Source organism: Halichoerus grypus, chromosome 6 (assembly GCF_964656455.1).
Source record: "Halichoerus grypus chromosome 6, mHalGry1.hap1.1, whole genome shotgun sequence".
Taxonomy (NCBI): domain Eukaryota; kingdom Metazoa; phylum Chordata; class Mammalia; order Carnivora; family Phocidae; genus Halichoerus; species Halichoerus grypus.
In genome coordinates, this window is record NC_135717.1 from 164,523,458 (window position 1) to 164,545,912 (window position 22,455).

A 22,455-nucleotide genomic window follows, 5' to 3' on the forward strand; every position below is an offset into this window, starting at 1 on the left:
GTGCATTTTACCTGGACACACAGCTCTGCATAGTTCCTGAGGTGCCATGTAGAGATGCCAAACCCTTAATCTTCAAATTCTGTGGCTGCTGAGCATCTGTGTTGCCCTCGATGGCTAGAGGGTTTTATTACAAAATGGTGTCTTGAGTAATATTTAACTGATTTGAAAGACTCTCATTGATTGAAATATAAGTCCGGGGCACCTGGGTGGCTCAGTAGGTTAAGTGTCCGCCTTTGGCTCGGGTCACGTTTCCAGAGTCCTGGGATTGAGCCCTGCAGTGGGCTCCCTGCTCAGCGGGAAGTCTGCTTCTCTCTCTCTCCCTCTGCGCCCCCACTCCCCAGCTCATGCTCATTCTCGCTCTCAAATAAATAAATAAATAAAATCTTGAGAAAAAAAAAGAAATATAAGTCAATATGCACTTAAAAAAACAATGATAATAACTTCGGGGCAAAACTAAACATAAAGACAATTAATCTCTTTTCCAGAATTAGCGAACACCATTTTCATATGCAAATGGCCCTGACCGAGGTCAACAGCCCTCAGTTAAATTGGCTAATCTGACAGGAACAGGAGTATTGATATGGACAATCTACTGTTGTGTTAAGTTCTAATATATGCAGAGCCATGCTATCTCTTAGCCTCAGACCTATCCCCAGAGACACAGTTATCACAATACTTTCCTTGAGGAAGGCAGTCCTATGTTGGACAAATCCAAACCATCCTTTACCAATCAAGAAAATGTTGAAGGGTCTTCTGAAAGAGCATAAGCATGAGGGAATTGCTTGAAAGGACATTAAATTATTTGAAGGGTATGTAGTGATATTTCCTTCTGCATCTAATATTTGTTCTTCGAATACTGGCTGCTGATAGCCAGGATGAGAATTTGGTGATGATAAAGTTACCTTCAAATTCAGCTCCATATAATTCTCAGTGATTTCTGGAGAACTGATTAAGGAATAATCCAGCAGAATATAGTTGTCAATCTTGGTTAAAACTAAATAACAAACAAATAAAAATGAAAATTTGTATTTATTAAAGGCATAGTATAGCATCTGACTATTATCTATGCAGAGCAATATAATTTAATTCTCTGTTATTTAAAATAACAATTACTATTATTTTATAAATAATTCACTTTTCAAAACCCGGGATAAGTAGGTAAGTCAAAAGAAGAAATTAAAAACCCTTCTTAATCACATTACACTGAGGGAAACATCAATAACATTTTGTTGTATAGCCTTTTATGTATAGACAAACACACACACAAACACAATTCATATCTACTTTTTTAAAAAGAAAATTAGACAAACAAAACTCACGTATTAATATTAAACCACATATATTAGGTTGGTGTAACGAGACACTTTCAAGCTCTATGTTATAGCCTTCTATATAGTTAGAGCTTTAATTTTTTACAATGAGTATGTATTACTGTTATAATTAGAAATACTTTTTATTTTTTATTTATTTTTAAAGATTTTATTTATTTATTTGACAGAGAGAGACACAGGGAGAGAGGGAACACAAGCAGGGGGAGTGGGAGAGGGAGAAGCAGGCTTCCCACTGAGCAAGGAGTCCGACATGGGGCTCGATCCCAGGACCCTGAGATCATGACCTGAGCCGAAGGCAGGTGCTTAATGACTGAGCCACCCAGGCACCCCAGAAATAATTTTTAAAAAGAAATGTTGAGAGAGACAGACAGGAATAAAATTCCCTAAGTTAAACAGGCCAAGAAAATTCTCATGCAGAGTCTATTAATTCAATTCTGTTTTGGTATTATCATTTTCAGAGCACAGCAGGAGGCCAGGGGGCCGGGGGACAGTAGACGGGGTTGGCAGGAAGCATGATTTCAGAGTCTGAGGCAGGTTGTACGTGCAGGGGTGCAGTGCTCAGGAGTCCGACCCGGCCTGGGAGAGCTGCTTTCTCGACCAGCGCCATGTGTTCTGTGATATGAGGACCTCCCCACTGTTCCAGAGCAAAGCATCTGAGTAGCACACCTTCTCCTCTTGCACGCCATGCTTGGTTTATTCCACAGACGGTGATAAGGAACAAGAAGAGATGAAGGGGCTTGCCCAGGTGAGGGAACAATACTGCCCCATGTCACTATAGTTTTTAAAATGCTTTCAAATTCACAGTTTGAACAGATCCCATCACCATACCGTGAGGGGAGCAGGACCGCGCCCGTTTTACAGGTGAGCGAGGGAGGCTCCCACAGGTAGAGAAACTTGCCCATGACAACCTAGAACTCAGGACTCCTTGACCAGTTCTTTCCTTACTACATCTTTCTCTTTCCCTACCTCCCCAATCTGTTTTTTCATCTATCCACACCCAGCCCAATCCACTTGTCCAGGCACTGTGCAACCGTTCATAGACCCAATATTCATTCACCTAGTGTGGGTTAGGCACTGTGCCTGGTGCTGGGGACATGGTCAAAGGCCCTGTGCTTGTGGGACTCACAGCCTGAGGAAGAGTCAGACAGATGAACAGGAAATTATAATACAGTGTAATAAGAGTAGGTCTAAAACTGAGCTCCTGATGGTCCTTCTACAGTCTTACAGTCTTCCTCATCTTGGTAAATGGTAACTCCATTCTTCCAATTTTCTAGTTGCTCGGGTGAAAACCTGGAGTCATCCTAGATTTCCCTCATGACCCACATTCAGTGTGTCAGCAAATAACACTGTCTGTCCCTTCAAGGTCCATCCAGAACCTGAGCATGTCTTGCCATCTCCATCACTCCATCCAGGCCAACTGCCATCACTGCTCGCACAGGTCATTGCAGTAGCCTCTTATGTGGTCTCCCTGCTTCTACCCTTGCCCCCTTTCTGTCTATTGTTAACGGATGGAAGCCAGACTGATCTCCTTACAACATAAGTCAGATCATGCAAGCCTTGCTCAGAACTCTCTGAAGACTTCTCTTCTCAGACTAAGAGCCAGCCTTCGTACTGACCTGCAGAGCCCTGAAGATCTGACTGTTGCTTTCCTCCTCCCTGACCTCATCTCCGGCTGCCTTCCCCCTCACACCCTCTGCTCCCAGGATGCCCTCCTCATAGTCCCTCCAAAATACTTGGCATGTTCCCACATGGGCCTCTGAGCTTGTGGTTTCCTGTACCTGGAGTGTTCTTCGTCCAGATCTAGGAGTGCCCCTCACCCTATTCCATTCAAGTTCATACTGGAATGTCACCTGCTCAGTGGTGCCTTTCCTGGCCATCCTATTTTAACAGAAACACCTCCCCAGCTTCTTCTCTACTTTATCTTTCTTCTTACCACTTATCACATCAGTATCATAGATTTTACTTATTATCTTGCTTGCTGTCTGTGTCCTCTGACTAGTCCATGAGGGCAGAGATTTCTGTCTCTGGGCTTACTGCTGCGTTCCCAGCACCAAGCCTCTTACAGGTTGTCAGCACACCTTAGGTGAATGAATGAATGGAATGGAGAGAGAGAGAGACATCCAAAGTATCAGGTGAGCACAGAGGAGGCAAAACTTTGGGGTGCAGACTATGAGGTAAGACTTCCTGGATGAGACTATGCCTGAGCTGAGTCTTAAAAGATAATGAGGAGTGGACAGGACAAGGGATGGCTCAGGGGTAGGAAGTGGAAGGGACTGGACCCTTCAGGGCTTAGCACAGTGCTGGCGAAGAAATAGGTATTCAATAAGTATCTATTAAATGGATAAATGGGTGGAGGAGAGGGGAAGCTCTTCTAGGCAGGGAGGGCAGCATGAGCCAAGCAATGGGTGTGGGGGCAGCAGAAGCAGTTTCACTGCTGGGGCAGAGAAAAGTGCCAGATGAGGCCAAGAGAGATGAGTTGAGCCAGAGCATGGCGGGCAGGTCTTGTAGTCCATGAGAAAGCATTTGGGCTTGATCTTGAGGCAGCAAGGAGCCACTGAAGGGGTTAGAACGGGGGGAGGAAGGGGCTAACTTGCTTGAGATTAGCATGAATCATCCCGAAGAGGACAGATTTAGTGCCAGAGCTGGTGTTTCCCATGGCTCTAGTTTGCAGAGAGTAGAGCAGGGAGAAGAGCTGGGCTACCTCACATTGAAAAGCAAACCTAGAGAGCACCAGAGTTTGAAGGCGGGAAGAGAACCACCCTGAAGGGGCAGTTCTAGGACTCACCTTCTAGCATGCTGAGATTGGCGTTCAGGGCTTCCACCTCACTCATGATAATGGGACAGAGCTAGCCATAAAAAGAATTTAAAAAAATTGCAGGTTATCACATTGCACTTGAAACCTCTATTTAGGGGCCTAGACCTGCAAACAAAGGCCTTCTGGTTAGGAGCCATTCTCCCTTTGGTCACCAGGACTTTCCCTGAAATTTGTCGATGCCTATGGGCCCCATGTTCTGTACGTATGGGCGGTGTGTCATTGAATGCTGGCTAAACTTCAGAGCAACCGGGACTACACCCAGTTAGCCCCATGAAAGAAGGAGCCCTCGGCTTCTCTTTCTGTGGTGTGACAGGACACGTGCCCGGTGCATCTGGTGCGGTCACCCCTGAGGACCTGTTGCTGGACCCTTGCTGGCAGGGGACGCCACCGCCTCCCGCCTCCTATGTAGCGGCACCATGCTCTGCTGGGAAGGTGCAGCGAGCTCTCCCACTTGGCTGGCTTGAGAGCCCAGTAGTCAGACATCTGTTTAGATCAGAACCCCTTTTGGAGTTTGTAGGAAGGAGGAGGCGTGCCGACATGGGTGGGCCGCCGTGCGCCTGCGTGTGCTAAGCACTCGGCGTGGTGGTTACTAGCAGAGGCTTGGGAGCCTGGCCGCCTCGGGTTGACTTGGCACGTGATTTGTACTCTGTTCTCAGTTTCCTCATTTGCAACATGAGGAGGATAACTGTACCCACTTCATTATGTTGTTGTGAGTAGAAATAGAAGTAATCCATGTAAAATTGCCCACGCATAGCAAGCATTCAGTAAACGTCAGCTGTCTATTTTAACCCCATTTTGGTCTCACGACGGCGCTGAGAGGTGGGCACCACTGTCCCCCCTTCACAGATGGGAAAACTGAAGCTTAGAGAGCTTTAGCGAGTTGCCAGGAGTTATATAACCAGGACTTATAATAGATAGTTGTGGTCTGAGCATTTTTTTCTGTTTTCCTACGGCACAGAGGGAGTACTAGAAGCAAAGCGTCCATGGTCTCTAAGTCCTATACACACTCCCAGCAAACTTAGCTAGTGGCTTCCTGTGAGAGGCCAGAGAACCACGCCTGGTTTCCAGCAGCGGAGCGATGGCGAGTGTGGGGTCCCCGAGCCGACAGTGCTTTCCCTGTCACTCTCTGACACGCAGGTGCACCGGCCCTCAGCACCTGCCAGGTGAGGATGGAGAAAGCCCGTGCAACCTTGGAGTCCCCCGACCAGCCGGGCACCTCCTCGGACAAGCTGTTGAGTGTGTTTGCGTGTTGATTTCCTCATGGACGTTCATCAAGCACCTACTGCCTGCCAAGCATGAGGGGGATGGAGGCTTCCAGACACTGTTCTTGCCCTTTCATTTCCACTCCTCCTCATCCTTTTCCTTGTCTCCCCCCAGATATGGGTAAGGCGTCCAGCGATGGTCTGGCCTGGACTGGAAAGAGGGCGCACAGCCAAATCCATCTCTCCCCTTCCTCAAACACTGATTTCCGGAATTGAGACACTTGTAACTTTGGAAGCTATCTTAACTTATACTGTTTCTGGAAACATCCTTTCTTCTCCCCCATTTCTTACCTATCAAATTCGTACTTATACTTCAAGGCCCAGTTCAAGTCCTACATCCTCTAAAAAATATCCCTTTTGGGTTATTTTAGGCCATTTTGATTGAATCTTTCCATTTCTCTGAACCCCTTCGGTTCAGTCTAATGATCATGTAGTTATGCATTAAATTCAAATACTCATTCAGTTATTGTTCCACAAGCCTGAGTTGGGTTTTCCTAAAAAGATAATAAGTTTATTCCTATTTTATATCCCCAACAGCCTGTAGCCTAGGGCTGGGCATGCAGTAGGTACACAATAAACTCTTGTTGGTCGTTTGCCCATCCTGTGCTGAGCACTTGAGGTAGGGAATGCTGTTTCATTCATCTCTGCGTCCCCAGCACTTAGCAGAATGTTTGGCACATGGCAGGCACTTGCAAAACTTAGTAAGTTGCAAAGGATAATGTGTGTGAAAGTGCCTTGGATGATGCCTAGCATACAACAGGTGCTCAATAAATGTTTATTGACTAAGAACTAGGTAAAGCATGGCAGAACCACTGAGCATTTTACTGTGGTTGCGTCACTTCTAAAGACTTACCATTTCATTTAAGTTCTTTAAAATAGGTTTCTCCATGGGCTCAGCAAAGGAGTTGTACAGGACACTGGGGAAAAAAAGAGAAAGAAACGGGCTTACTCAGGAACCGTATCTGCCAGTCGTGAACCTCCTCGGGCCCTGCCGGAGAATCCAGCCCCAGACCAGCAACTGCCCAGCATGGCGCTACCACTCACCTGAGTTCTCCGGAAAATGACACATGGCCGTGGCTCACTTGGGCGTAACAGTCTTGGAGCTTCAGGATCAGGTGACCAAAGTCATTGCGGGCCAGGACAATGATACCGGTGAAGTAGACCCCAGAGAGAAACAGATCAGCTCCTCCTGTGTCTTGACTGTTGAGAGGAAAAAGTGCAAGGTTACCCAGGCCTGGGCAGGGGTGAGATGGATCATTTCTCTGACTATCCACAGCCTATAAGCTCCTGGAGGGCAAGAACTCTGTCACCTCTGGATTCCTGGCACCAACAAGAGGTAGGAGCAGAGTAGGTGCTGAGTGTTTACCAAACAAATGAAGCAATGAATATGTGGCTAGGTGACAGCTTTAGCTCAGCTTTTTTATCCTGAGTGTTCTGGCCCCCATAGTGGCCGAGCATGTATTAAGCACCATTCATATACGATGCTCACGTGGAGAGAGAACATGGGGTAGCCTTATTTAGGATGGGCACAGATGGGGACGAGACACTTAGATGCAGTCTGTGAACTCTTTGAGGGACTGGAGTGTCTGTTGTTTGTTTCCACACCCCCAGGATGAGCACATAGTGTAAGCACTTAATATGTGGCTGATGAGTCAGCAAAGAAATGAATGAATACCTGAATCTGTGTTATTTATGGGAGAATATATAATTTCTCTACAGTGTACAGGTCTTGAGATGGGGATAAATGGTACTTGGTTGGCACTCAGTAAATGGTTGTTGAATGACCAAGTGGATGAGTGGATGTGCTTTCTGGGGAACCAACCGAGGCAGACCTAAACATTACACCCAGGACAGTGACTTGCACGTAGTAGGTGGTCTGTAAGTGTGACTTGAATTTGATCCCTCGTTTCTCTAGGAGGGTGCAAAAGCCTTCTGGTAGGGAGAGAATTGGGCTCCAGCTGACTATTATCCTCTAATCTCCTTGTGAGGTAGGAAGGCCCATTTCCTATCAGTTGCCCCTGAGGATGGGGAAGTGTGTGGAATGGCCCAAGATCATACAGTGACTCACTGAAGGTCTAAAATGTTGAGCATGTGTCCGTTCCTCCAACAGTCAGGGACTTCCAGCTCTTAGGAAATCTTAAATGACATTTTGCTCTGCCTTTAAGGGAAGGATGCTTTTCAGCCCTCCTCCTCCCCTGCCCAGCCCCCAGCAGAGATATCCTGATTTAAATCTCTCCTGGAAAAAAGTACTCTCGAGAAAGACTGTTAGTGGCTGAGGGAAAGAAGCCTAATGTCAAAAACATCAGCAAATTTTTGGACTTTCAATTTTGGTTCCATTTCTCCCCAGAAGAGGTGCAGACAGCACTGAGTGGAATACTCACAAGAGCGGAGACTTGATTTCCCAGTTGGTGCTGATGTTGGCCCTGCCGTGGTTGGTCAGGGCCTTGATTCCCACCCCAGGCACAAAGGCTAATGAAGTATTTGGAAATGAAAAGGCATTGATTTTTATGCTGTAAAACAAGAAACAGAGAGGTTAGCGCATGTCTTCTAGCACATTGCTAAGTAAGGCAAAATCAGAAAGGAGGTTTGTGGAACTCCCGAAGGCAACTGTGAATTCCTGTGGAGGAAGGAACCTCGGGTCTGAGGTGCTGCCTCTGGGCACTGCCTTTTTTTTTGAACTCACGACCCTGAGATCAAGACCTGAGCTGAGATCAAGAGTCGGACGCTTAACTGACTGAGCCACCCAGGCGCCTCTGGGCATTGCCTTCTAATGCCCCTTCAACCCTTACCAAGAAGCCCCTGGTGTCTGATTGAGGGGGAAATGAGCAAGTATAGAAACAGATTCGAAAATAATCAATTTTTCTAGTTTCATTAAAGACAGTATGAGGTACAACACTGCCATCGTGATTTTTCCCATCAGCTGTTCCAGTGCTTCTCAATGGGGGCGGATATTAGTATTTGGGGTACGACAACTGTTTTGTGTACAGGGCTGCTATACACATCGCAGGGTACCTGGTGTGTGTGCCAACTAAATGCCAGCAGTGCCCCTCCCCCATCATTGGGACAATCGCAAGGGTACCTTCCTTCTCTTCTCAGATGCCCTCTACGTGGACAGTATCTGCCCTAGTTTAGAAACTTAGAGTATTAATTTCCCCTAGGATTATCTGAGCTGTCAACGGGTAGATAGGAAGTAATGGGCTGCATGTAATTCTTATAGGTAGATGGCTCATGTATTGAGTGATTACTCCGCACCAGGCACTGGGGTAAGCACTTTACATGCATTAGATCATTTTATTTATTTATTTTTTTAAAGATTTTATTTATTTATTTGAGAGAGAGAGAATGAGAGAGAGCACATGAGAAGGGGGAGGGTCAGACGGAGAAGCAGACTCCCTGCCGAGCAGGGAGCCCGATGCGGGACTTGATCCAGGGACTCCAGGATCATGACCTGAGCCGAAGGCAGTCGCTTAACCAACTGAGCCACCCAGGCGCCCCGCATTAGATCATTTTAATTCTCACAATAATCCCATGAGGTTGTTGCTGGTTTTGCAATCTGCAATTCATAGATGAGAAGATAAGGAACGTGGTTGAAGTCATATATAAGTGGTAGAACCAGACCTGGAGCCCTCCTCAATCTGTCTTCAGACTGTGTTCTTAGCCAGTAGGCTATGCCACTTCATGTATTGTGCAAGGGGCACTTGACTTGGAGCTGAGTTTTGTGCTAGCCGCGCAACCTTGGGTATGATACTTAAACTCTTTCAGTCACTCAAAGGAAGGGTTACTCATGGGCAGGTTGGGAAGACAAAATGAGATCACCTGCGTATAACTGTGGCACGGGAGAAAGGCATTGTTATGAGCTAAGATTAGGAAAAACGTAAAACATAAATGTGATAGCTGATAACAAATGCTTATTTACTATTTCTTCTATTTTGCATCCTTTCCTACGTGCCTTTGTCATACACCCTGAGTCCCACTGTGGGAAGGAGATGGTAGAGGTTCATTTAACAGATCTTGGAAATATTTTCGGTTTGATACATATAGGTCTAATGCATTCCTTGTATTCAAGCTATGGATGTATCATTAAAGAAAACAATTTCTTTGTTGCTGGACATCTAGGTCGTTTCCAGTTATTTCTGTATTATAAAGAATGCCACACTGAACATCCTCATATACGCTGTTTATGTGTATGTCTTTCTAGTGAGGATGCTGAGAAGTGGGATTGGTAGGTCAAAGAGCATGCATTAAAAAAACAAAGTCCTTGTAAATAACTTTCTGAAATGGAACCGTCTAATAGAAATAGAACGTGAGCCACATACACAATTTAAAAATTTCTAGTGACCACATTTATAAAAGGGAAAGGAAACAGGTGAGAGTGATTTTATTAATATTTTTTACTCAACCTGATACATCTAAAATAGTATCATTTCAACATATAATCAATCTAAAAATTATTGATGGGATATTTTGTTTTCTCTTTTTCAAAATAAGTCTTCAAAATATGGTCTGTTTTTTTCACATTCATAATATGACTCAGTCTGGACATTGAATTTCATCAGAAATACTTGTCCTATATTTAGATCGGATAAATTTTTCAACTGAAAAAGTACACTTCCATACTCAAATTGTTCCACACATACTTAAAAGCTTTTCTTTTCTTTTCTTTTTTTTTTTAAGATTTTATTATTTATTTGACACAGAGCACAAGCAGGGGGAGATGCAGGCAGAGGGAGAAGCAGGCTCCCAGCTGAGCAGAGAGCCTGACGTGGGGATCAATCCCAGGACCTGCGATCATGACCTGAGCTGAAGGCAGACGCCCAACTGACTGAGCCACCCAGGCACCCCAAAAGCTTTTCAAAAACTGAATTGAGTGAGTACCAGTTTTTATTTTTTTAATTAATTAATTAATTAATTAATTAATTTTTTAAAAGATTTTATTTATTTATTTGACAGAGAGAGAGACACAGCGAGAGAGGGAACACAAGCAGGGGAAGTGGGAGAGGGAGAAGCAGGCTTCCCGCGGAGCAGGGAGCCCGATGCGGGGCTCGATCCCAGGACCCTGGGACCATGACCTGAGCCGAAGGCAGACGCTTAACGACTGAGCCACCCAGGCGCCCCGAGTACCAGTTTTTAAATTAAAATTAATTAAAATTAAATAAGTAAATCTTCAGTGCCTTAGTTGTACTAGTCCCGTTTCCAGGGCTCGGTAGCCACACGTGACAGGTGGCTCCTGTGTGGGCAGCTCAGGTCAAAAAGTACTGTACCAGTTTCTCTACTCCCACTAGCAATCTTCACCTACACTTCATAATATATGTTTAACCCCGGATTTTTCTGCTGGAACATTATTGTCACTGTAATTAAATAATTCATTTTGTAAATATATAATGTCCATCTCTCTTATTGGACTTTAAGGGCAGGGGAATATATCTGCGTCATTCACTACGATATCCCCCATGCCTGGAACAAAGCCTTGGTACCTAGTAGGTACTCAATAAATACTTGTTGAATGGCTGTCTTTATTAACAACTAGAGCATTTTCTAGGAGCTTTTCCTAGATCACCATTCTTCTCCCCACCCCCCAAGCCCCCCCAAAACTCATGGTTTTATAGAATGGTATCCTTGATAGCAGGGAAATTATTGCTCCAAAGGGTTAGAGCATCAGGGAATTATCACTGGATTGATAAAGCCTTGGGGTCAAATTGTGAATCACAGATAATTCCTTATAAAATCTTGACTCTCTGCTTTACCTTCAAGATTTAGTGCAAGATGGACAAAGGTGTCCTTTCCCTATACCGCCCTTGGGGCTTTTGTTGGCAAATACGACAGGTTGCTGCTGTCTGAACATCCATTTCCCTTTCTTCTTTCCCAAACATCCCTGAATTGGTTCAGGATGACAAAGATGTCTGCTTGGAAAATGAATTTTCCAGTCTCCCTTGCTAATAATAGTAAGTATGGTCATAAGAGAGATCTGTCCATTATCGAGTACTAATAGAGCAGGGCTCCAGAAAAAAAAAACCTCACTGAAGAGACTAACCCAGCTTTTAAGAGCCCTCTTAACTCCTTCTTGGGCCTGAAATATGGATTTCATGGCTGAGCTGCAGTGGCCATACTGGACCATGAGACAACCTTGAGGACAGAAGCCAGAACTGAGGACGGCAGGGCAGAGAGATACAAAAAGGCTGGGTTCAGATAAAATTGTGGGGCTTCCATGGGATCCCGCTACTCTTTCTTATTCTTTTCTTTTCTTTTTTTTCTTCTTTTGTGGGGCTTGAACTCATGACCCTGAGATCAAGACCTGAGCGGAGATCAAGAGTCAGACGCTTAACTGACTGAGCCCCCTAGGCGCCCCTCTACTCTTTCTTTTGAGCTTCTTAATTGTGGCCCATTTCTATGACTTTTAAAATCTCAACTAAGCTTCATTAAAATAAAGAAAGACTTGATGAGGGTAGATTTGTTTCTGAGACTGTGACTGAATCCTGCATCTAGGTTTAGGGTGTGGGGGAAACAATGGGATGGACAAAAATTTCTCTTGGAATTCAAGGGGCAAGGTATTCTCATTTTAGGGAAGAGGCAAGGACATCGAGACTCTGAACAGATTCCCCAGGTGCATACAAGTAGTGTGTAGCAGGGATAGGACTTGGACCCAGGTGTTCTGACCCCAATCCTACTCTCGTTGTCAGCTTTATGACCCCTGTTTCTTGAGGTCATTCATCTGATAAGCCCCTTACCAAAGATTAACTTTGTGTTAACTTCTACTCTGCAGGTCCCTGGTGTTACACCAGAACACAGGGTGACATATCCACAACCCTAAGGTTTTAAAGAGTAATTTCACTGCTAAAAATACTCTTTTACTTACTTTGAAAAATTGTAGTTCACATAATCAACCTTCAGAAATTCCAGAGATTCAGAACCTTTTAGGTCTGGGATATTTTTTTCCATAACCATTTGCTCAATCATCTCCACCCCGGCTAGAACGCCTATGAAGGAACCAAAGAGAGTGTTTATTGATAATGACGAAGATGATAATGGCATCATTAGACATACACGTGAAGTTTACCGAGCGAGGCGTGCTCTTAGAAACTTAGAAAGCAGCAACCCTACAAAGTGGTGCTGTTGTCCCTGTTTCACAGAAGAAAACACTGGTCCTCAGAGAGGCTAATGAAGACCCCAGGACCCCAGGACTAACAGCACGAGAGATTCTCATTATGTGGCCAAGGCTAAAGGATACTACTACAGGGAGTTGTGATAGGAGGAGTACAAAATATTATCATTATCCACGTTTTACAGATGAACAAACTGAACCTCAAAGAGATGGATTCTCACCTAAGTCACACGGCAAGGAACTGGGGCCCCATAGTCAAATCTGGGCAATTGGGCTCCAGAATCCATGCCTTATTAGAAAGTTATTCCACATTCTCCCCTTTCCCCTAGATTCTTTAGTTTAGTTTTTTTTTTTTTTAAAGATTTTATCTATTAGAGAGAGAGAGAGAGAGCGCGAGCACATGAGTAGGGGGAGGGACAGAGGGAGAAGCATACTCCCCACTGAGCAGGGAGCCTGACGTGAGGCTCGATTCCAGGACCCCAAGATTACGCCTGAGCCAAAGGCAGACCCCAACTGATTGAGCCACCCAGGCGCCCCTCCCCTAGATTCTTTAAGCTCAGCAATTTTTGGCCTGAGGTGCATGGACTGTTGGGCACTCTTAACCCTCCTGAAATCCTAGTAAAAGACTGTGAGTAGGATGTGTGTGCGTGTGCATTTGGGTCTCATTGTTCAGGGGAAAGGGGCCACATTTGCATCAGATTCTCAAAGGAACCCAGGACTCCAAAAAGGTTAGTAAGCCCCACTTTTGTGCAATTCAGGAATAAATCTGTCTTTATGTGGTAACACCACAGGACACATTTTTCAGAGTTCACGGAGAAAAAGAGCCCTCCTTCTCATAAAGAGCTTGAGAAAAGTAACTGACATAGTAATGAAGAATGATCTTTTCATTTTAACCTTCTTAAGGAGGAAGCTTTGCCTTTACTCCCTATTTTGCAGCTTAAGCTCATTTCCACTTAGGCTATCCCTGTGGAGATTCAGAGCAGATCTTATCCTCTATAATACCATGAATAATATTATAATACAGGGATGCAGGGATAGGATGTAAAGGATATAAAGATGGAACCAAAGGCACTATCAGACAGCTTAGTTTCGAATCCCAACACTGTCATGAGATAATGATAATTGTGTGTCTGTGTGGGCCAGGACTGTCTACACTTTACACGTATTCTAACCTTTGATCCTCAGAGCAACCCAGTGACATATATATTATTATTCCTCTTTCACACAGGAGGCAGTTGAGGCTCAGAGAGATTCCCAGACTTGCCCGAGAGCTCACAGCTACTGCGTGTCATCAGCGAGGCTTTGGAGGAACGGGGAGCAGAGAACAGAAATCAGGCAGAGCCAGAGACCTGAACTCCGATCTTGCCTCGCCCCCTTCCTGGTGTGTGATGTGGCAAATTCAGTCCAGCCCCTCTGAGACTCAGGTTCCTCCTCTGTAAAATGACTATCCCTTCTTTGTAGGGTTGTTGTGGGAATTAAATCAACCCAGAGCCCATAGGCACATATCAAAGAGCGTGGCCATGGTAGATGCTCCGTCAAGGCATGGTTCTGACTTTATAGTGTGTCCACCCCATGCCATATCTCTACAGATGATTCCATCTGGTCCTCACATCACGACAGGGGGGCACATTATTGTCATTCTCCTCACCCTGTTTTCCAGATGAGAAAACGCACTGGCCCAACCCTACATATTGAGGAAAGGGGCAGAACTGAGATTCATACCCATGTGAGCTGACTAGATCTGTTCTTTAAATTGCTCTGATCTTGAGGGTGGAATAAGCTATTCTCACAACTTTAATACTGTTACAAGATGTCTATTTCTGATATGTATTTCTGTGCATATAAGCATATCAATATAGTAACAAGATACACATACATGCAAATATACATGTGGATACACATGTGTATTCCTGGTATGTATTTCACATTATAGCCAGCTCATATGACAATTGTGCAAGATGGATCAACTTTAGATTCCCTGTACCACAAGAGGAACTGGGGGAAGGACAGAGTTGCCCAAAACTCAATCTTCCCTTCCTCCATCCCTCCCTTTCCCTCCATCCTTCCTGTTTTTCTTTTTTGGTGTAGCAGGTGAGGCGTTTCCTGGTCACACTTAGGTATTTCTGAGTTAGACTAGCAGTACTTGAGTTGATTGCTTTAGTTAAGAAGGGATTGGAGTGAATCTATCTGCCTGTATTCTGTAATCTTGGGCCAAGATTTACAGAAGAGAACTAGGCCCACACACTTTGGTTTTGCAGTATCTTTCCCATATGCAATCTGCCCTCACCCCAGCTCTGCTCCACATTTTTCTCTCCCTGTGTTTATAAACACCTCTAAAGGAGTTTTTCTTAATCTTTCAATGTCTCAGGCTCCTTTTTGCATCTAATGGATGTATGGAGCCTCTCAAGAAAAATGCACAATCATCATCTACATTAAATTTGGCACACAATTTTAGGGGACTTTAAGTTCCTTTTGGAGTTAAGCCCTTTCTGAAGTTCTAAGGTGTTACTTTTACTCTCACATCTCCTCCCCTCTAGCCTATGACGTATCCTCCTTTAGAGCAGAGGTGTTTGTTGTAGGTGCATGAAGGGGTACAGGTGGCAGGGGTCAGGGAGAGAATGAATATCTGTGGCCATGTTTGGACAGGCCTACCATCAAGGTGATTATTTTTTAGAAACACTTCCTTCCCAGCCATCTTAGCAGCCTCCACATAAGGGGCTGGATCATCCCACAGGAGAGCTTGCCTCAGTCATGAGACAGTCCAATATGAGCTTGGGTCATAAACTCCACCTGTAGCCTGGCTTCTGGAAGCATTCCACTCACCATAGTCCAGAGCCCGCTGAGTAACCCTGGCCTTGATTCCAGGGTAAACGGTCCGGGCAGATGAGATGTAGAGATCCCACAGGAAGAAACATCCCCAGAGGACTTGGACTGCCTTTGTACGCATCTGCAATTAACCAACATTTATGGTTCCTTTATTATTTTTGACTTTTCTTTGGTCAATTCCATCCAGCTTTTCTATGATTTCTTGTTTCATTGCTCACTTTCAGAACTCACTCTATCCACCCGTCTGTTCATATATCCATCCATCCATCCATCCAACCATCAATCCACCCACCTACCCAGTAATCATTTATTGAACACACCAGAAATGTGCTAGGTGCTGAGGATGCAGAGATGACCTGTGTGTCCTTGACTTCTGCTTCTCACAGACCAGCGGGTGAGTCAGACACGCACACAGATGATGACTCAGTACAATACGATGCAGTGCAATGTAACACAAGTGCCTTACCGTAAATATAACACTTGTGATATGCCTTGGGAAGGGTAAGGGGGTGGGGATGCCAAATTTTTGAAAGTTTTAGAACACAAGTCAGTAGTTTAGAAAGGTGGCTTCAGAGAATGTGAGACAATCACTCATCTGCTTAGACACTTAATGACTCCCCTTTGCCCGTAGGACAGGGTTTAAGCTCACAGCCCAGCTGTAAGACCCTGCCCTGCTCTACACTTCTACCACCTCGAAGACTTCCTTCCTTAACACACATGCCAGGCTCACCCCAGAATCTAGTATAATGCCTGGCACACAGTAGATACACACATACAAAATCTGAAATAAATATCTCCAAGGAGAGGGACCACATCTTTTTTGCTGTTTATATTGCTAGTGCTTGGCATATATTAAATATTCAGTGTATGCTTGTTTAATTAATGGACTCAATGAATTAATGCCAGCCCATTTTCTTTTCTTTTCCTCCCTCCCTCTTTCTTCTTTCTTTCTTCTTTCTTTTTTTAAAATATTTTATTTTTTTATTTTTTATTTTTTAAAGATTTTATTTATTTATTTGACAGAGAGAGACACAGTGAGAGAGGGAACACAAGCAGGGGGAGTGGGAGAGGGAGAAACAGGCTTCCCATGGAGCAGGGAGCCCGATGAGGGGCTCGATCCCAGGACCCTGGGACCATGACCTGAGCCGAAGGCAGACGCTTGATGACTGAGCCACCCAGGCACCTCTCTCTCTCTCTCTCTCTTTCTTTCTTTCCTTCTTAGTAGGCTCCACACCCAATATGGAGCCCAGTGTGGGGCTTGAACTCATGACCCTGAGAATGAGACCTGAGCTGAGATCAAAAGTTTGATACTTAACTGACTGAGCCACCCGGGTGCCCCCCAGCCCATTTTCTTGATGAATGAAGCACAGGTTACCAATAGCAACAGTGACATGGGTTTCTTTTAATGACAGCTGAGCAAGTAATACATTCACAGGCCTTGTTTCTAGTTCTGGCAGTTTACAATCTGGGTGAGCTACCATTGTGTTCATATGTGCCAAAGACCCACAGGTGACAGATACCCACTGAGTTAACATACAAACATGAAACAAATCAGGGAAGCATTTGTGGGGATGGTCAAGGAAGAGGAAGTTGTGGGAGCCATGCAAAGGGTGGGGTCAGGCCAGGTAGGGCAGGGAAGGATTCAGAGAAGGGCTGGGATTCAGGCACAGTCTGGATGAAGGAAAAGATCATTGCAAGAGGTGTGTATGCGGTGCTTGGCCAAGAAAAGAAAGAGGTTTGATAAAGGGGATTGTGTGGGCTTTGTGGATAAGGCCATAGATGTAGACAACAGTGTGTTCCAGAGAATTTACTTGAGAGGAAGAGAACAGTCTGACCAGGGAGAGGAGTATCCATGCAGGGCTGTTGCTAGCCTATATTGGCCTTTTGTATGGAATGGGAGAAGGTGCCCTTTGGAGATATACCAGCCTTCTGGCACAAAGTGGGGCAAGCAGAAAATGTTTTAGGAAAATCCCACACCAGTGTGTCCAGCTTGGTAGATAGAGCCAGGGCTATCCCACTCACCCCTTGGGCTAGCATTTTTTTATTTTTAGATTTTACTTATTTATTTATTTTAGCAAGAGAGAGAATGAGCATGGAGCCTGACACGGGGCTCGATCCTATGATCATGGCCTGAGCCAAAACCAAGACAAGGATGCTTAACCAACTGAGCCACCCAGGCACCCCATGGGCTGGCATTTTGTCTGGTGTACATGTTGCCCAATTTATAAGGGGGCCTATGTTCAGATTAGTGAATGTTCATGTGGGTATTTTGCTGGAAGGCCATGAGGTTGAGAATTGGGGTCTTGACCTGCCTGTTCTGTGGTGCATATGTCCACCTTCAGGTGTGAGAAGCAGCTGACTCAGTCAACTTGCTTACATTTCTCATCTGATCTCCCAGGAGCCCTCTGTCCAGACAAACTGGACTCCTGGTCCCTAAACACTCACCATGTTTCCTGCCTAATATCTGTGCTTATGCTGTTCATCTTCACCTAGGCCTGCAGAAACCCTGAACATCCTTAAGCTTCATTTTAAATACAGCCTTCTTTCTGAAGCCATTTCTGACTTCCCTAAGTTAATCTCATTTCCTTCTGAATCCTTGGTCAAAATAGATATTTATTCATGTGTGTATATTTATTTTCTCACGTGCCATCTCCTCTGTGAGAATGTAAGTGCCATGAAGGCAGAGTCTTCATTTGGTTTGGAGGTCCTTGGGCCTGGCTTAGTGTCTCGGACATAGAGTGATTGATAAGTATTGGTAGAATGAATTGTAAATGAAGGAAGAACGCTTACCTCACTCTGCATTATATTACAGTTCTTTGCAGAGGTGATTAACAAAGCATTTGTACACTGGTGGAGTGTATGCACCCACCAGAACAGATGTTGTCCACAGTCCAGGAACAGGGTTGGGGAGGTTAGGTACTGGATCATGGGGACAGGAGAAGTCTTGGGAGGACTGGCCAGTGTGGCTGGGGTACTGGGGATGGGGTGGGAGACTCAGAGTAGTGATTATTTACTATTAGAAATGGAGACATTTTAATATCTTAACACTGCTATGGTCTTAACCTTCAGTATGATGTTTCAGCCCTACAGAGTTGGTTTGGGTTATACTGGACAATGTACAAAAGAACCTGGGCAGCAGTGCTGGGGACAGGGCTATGGAGGGGTGGCTTGGCAATGGTTGGGTGCAGAGGACACCAAGGGAAGTGTAGAGCAATGACAATAAGAGCCAAGGGGGCAGGACTTGGGTAGGAGACCCGTCTCTGGTCAGGCCGCAAGTGATCTCAGGGTTGGAGGAAATGTGAGGAGTGGGAGAAGCAGCGAGGGGCAGGGTGATATTGATATCTTATACTCAGTTAGAATGGATGCAGAAGCTAGGCCCAGTTGCCATCTGTGCTAGGCCCTCCTTGATCCTTGTTGTCCTAGGTTGGGGGTGGTGGTCAAGGGGTCCTGGAGAGGGGGATAGGAAGAGATGGATGAAACTATGGGAGTCAGGGCAACACTCCTGGGGCTGAGATTAGTTGCTATTCACCAATTGGTATAAAAGTATGTCCACATTTTAACAAACGGTGAGGCCATACTGATGTACAGTCACACTGAATTGCTGTGGGAAAAGAATTGTAAATGAATGTCTCATGCCAAGGCAGCATGAGGACTTTTTTTTTTTTTTTTTAAAGATTTTTATTTATTTATTTGACAGAGAGAGACACAGCGAGAGAGGGAACACAAGCAGGGGGAGTGGGAGAGGGAGAAGCAGGCTTCCCGCTGAGCAGGGAGCCCGATGCGGGGCTTGATCCCAGGACCCTGGGATCATGACCTGAGCTGAAGACAGACGCTTAACGACTGAGCCACCCAGGCGCCCCGAGATGGATTTTTTTCAAAAGAGGAAAACATTTTCTTAACAGTGCAATGCAATGGGAAAAAATATTAGATCAAAAAGTCTATACACATTAGGCTGTATCCAAATTAAGGTTGAAATGATCTCTCTGCCTGACACGTAGTTAAGACTTCAAGAAGTATTTGCTACCTGACCAACTGACTGGCTTATAAAATTCTGGTTAACTAAGAAATGTTCTAGAAAACTGTGAAAAAAAAAGGGGAAAACCAAACCATCATATAAATAACTCTCCATTTCTACAGTGAAAAAGCATAATAAACCAAATCAGAGCTATTACTTGTTAATGGAGTAACAACTAAAATAATGAATTTGTGTGTGTGTGTGTGTATATATATATATATATATATATATACACATTTTTTTTTTTTTTTTTTTACCATTTACACAACTCACAACCATCCTTGGAGGCAGATGTTGCTATAATCCTCCCTCCCTCCCAGGCACGTGAACACAGAGACTTGGAGAGTCTGAATGACTTGTCTGAGACCACATGGTAAGTCAGGCACCTGGGAACCACACCTTGCTCTTCTGGTTCCCAATTCTAGTGTTTATGAATTTAATTACTTGATAAGTGCTAGATTTTTCATTCTCATCTGGGAACTTTAGGAGATGCTTGATGCCATCTTCTATGTGGAAAAAAAATCTAAGCATCTGGATATTTTCAAGTGTCAAGTGCAAATCCTACCGTATTTTCCTGGGCACAGATGGAATTTTAAATGCTCTTCCAGCAGCAAAAATCTATTTTCCCTTCTTGGGTAAAGGAAGTTTCTGTAATGGTTTACACTGATGGAGATCCAGGAACTCAAAATTGCACATGGAAAAACATATTTTTCCTCTAGAAATTTTATGAGTGAATGAAATTATGGGGCTATAAAAGGATTGTATGTAACTTTCAGTTGAATTGTTTGTTAGGATGATAATTTATGGGCAGAGGAGGGAAGGAACCTTGTTGAGCAAGGAGCTGAGTCCTTAAAGGTTAAGTAATTTGGCTGACAAGAAAGGGCAGGAGGAGTTGCCTGCTAAGAGAAGGGATCCAAGATGACTTAAAAACCCTGCCAACAAGTTACCTATTTTGTTGCGTCTAAGGAATTGTTTCTTTCCATGATTCAAAGCCTCAGAAGTCATTACATTTCCATACCAATAAATGGACAGAATAACACTTCTAAATTAGACAGCTCTACCATAACAACATTTTTCTAGATATGTCTCTTGAGGCAAGGGAAATAAAAGCAAAAATAAATTATTGGGACTTCATCAAAATAAAAAGCTTCTGCACTATAAAGGAAACAATCAAAAAAACTAAAAGGCAACCTATGGAATGGAAGAAGATATTTGCAAATGACATATCTGATAAAGGGTTAGTATCTAAAATATGTAAAGAACTTATACAACTCAACACCCCAAAACCTTACAATAATCCAATTAAAAAATAGGCAGAAGACATGAACAGACATTTCTCAAAAGAAGACATCCAGATGCCCAAGAGACACATGAAAAGATGTTCAATATAACTTATCACTGGGGAAATGCAAATCAAAAGTACAGTGAGATATTACCTCACACCTGTCAGAATGGCTAAACAATGACACAAGAAACAACAAGTGTTGGCAAGGGATGTGGAGAAAAAGGAACTCTTGTACACTGTTGGTGGGAATGCAAACTGGTGCAGCCACTATGGAAAATGGTATAGAGGTTCCTCAAATAGTTTAAAAAAATAGAATAACCATATGATTCAGTAATTCCTCAAATAGTTAAAAAAAATAGAATAACCACATGATTCAGTAATTGCACTACTGGGTATTTACCCCCAAAATACAAAAACACTAATTCAAAGAGATACATGTACCCCTATGTTTATAGCAGCATTATTTACAATAGCCAAACTATAGAAACAGATGAGTATCCATTGATATATAAATGGATAAAGAAGTGTGATACACACACACACACACACACACACACACTCTCAATGAAATTTCATTCGGCCATAAAAAAGAATGAAATCTTGCCATTTGCAACAACATGGATGGAGCTAGAGAGTATTATGCTAAGTGAAATAAGTCAGTCAGAGAAAGACAAATACCATATGATTTCACTCATATGTGGAATTTAAGAAACAAAACAAATGAGCAAAGGAAAAAAGAGAGGCAAACCAAGAAACAGACTCTTAACCATGGAGAACAAACTGATGGTTACCAGAGGAGTTGGGCGGGGGGGAATGTGTGAAACAGGTGATGGGGAATAAGGAGGGCCCTTGTCCTGATGAGCACTGGGTGTTGTATGGAAGTGTTGAATCACTATATTGTACACCTGAAACTAATATTACATTGTAGGTTAACTAACCAGAATTAAAATAAAAACTTCATAAATAAAAACATAAATATATTAGGTGGCCCTTGCCTGAGCCATTCTGATGAGCAGAAATAAGAAAACTCTTATTTCTTACCAGGGGTGCCTGGGTGGCTCAGTCGTTGAGCATCTGCCTTCAGCTCAGGTCATGATCCCAGGGTCCTGGGATCGAGCCCCACATTGGGCTCTCTGCTTCTCCCTCCCTCTGCCTCTGCTGTTCTCCCTGCTTGTGCTCTCTCCCTCTCTCTCTCTCAATAAATAAAATCTTAAAAAAAAAGAAAAGAAAACTCTAGTACAACTTAGGAAATTCCTGAGACAGGTAGACTTGCCACTGGTATTCACAGAGGGAACTTTGACAGACTTTGGGAAAATCAGTTCAAGGAGGTGATAAATGAATGAAATGCAGCCTTTAAAACGGGGGCAAAAGTTGAAAAATTAAGTCCAATTGGTTTAAAGAAGCCTGGATTGCCAGAATATTCCAACCTAATGGTTAAGACAAAATGTGTGTAAGGAATCTAAATCAACAGGTATAGAATATGGGCAGAACTGTGGCAGAATATAGACTATTTCAAGGGATTTAGCTCACATATCTGATTTTTACCAAGATCTCAAATTACAAGGGCATTGAAAATTTACACCTAGTCTTCCTCAAACTCCATACTTAACACAAACAGGTTAAACAATTCCGGCAAGTGGGAGGGCCCTTTGCTCCAGCAGGATAGGACGTAGGTCACTTGATGTGGTTTAAGACCTGGCCCCAAAGCACAGAGATCACAGCGGTCCCTTTTTCCTAAATCCACACTGGTTCAAGTTAGAGACAAGTTAGCCTTTTCTGCCACTGATCTGGGATCCCCCCTGAAATGCAGGCAAAAATAAGT

At 44.0% G+C, this 22,455-nt stretch overlaps 1 protein-coding gene across 2 annotated transcripts in view; it reads right to left on the reverse strand.

Annotated features, from left to right (window-relative positions):
- The window catches only part of BPIFC (BPI fold containing family C), a 53,297-nt gene that overhangs the window by 17,301 nt on the left and 13,541 nt on the right, over positions 1 to 22,455 (reverse strand). For both annotated transcript variants that reach the window (XM_036093508.2, XM_036093509.2), the window contains 7 exons: positions 15,331 to 15,454; positions 12,262 to 12,382; positions 7,790 to 7,918; positions 6,453 to 6,608; positions 6,262 to 6,325; positions 4,117 to 4,177; positions 903 to 994 (listed from right to left, as the gene is read on the reverse strand). In XM_036093508.2, coding sequence (XP_035949401.2) covers positions 903 to 994; positions 4,117 to 4,177; positions 6,262 to 6,325; positions 6,453 to 6,608; positions 7,790 to 7,918; positions 12,262 to 12,382; positions 15,331 to 15,454 — 747 coding nt within the window. The remainder of the gene's footprint in view (positions 1 to 902; positions 995 to 4,116; positions 4,178 to 6,261; positions 6,326 to 6,452; positions 6,609 to 7,789; positions 7,919 to 12,261; positions 12,383 to 15,330; positions 15,455 to 22,455) is intronic.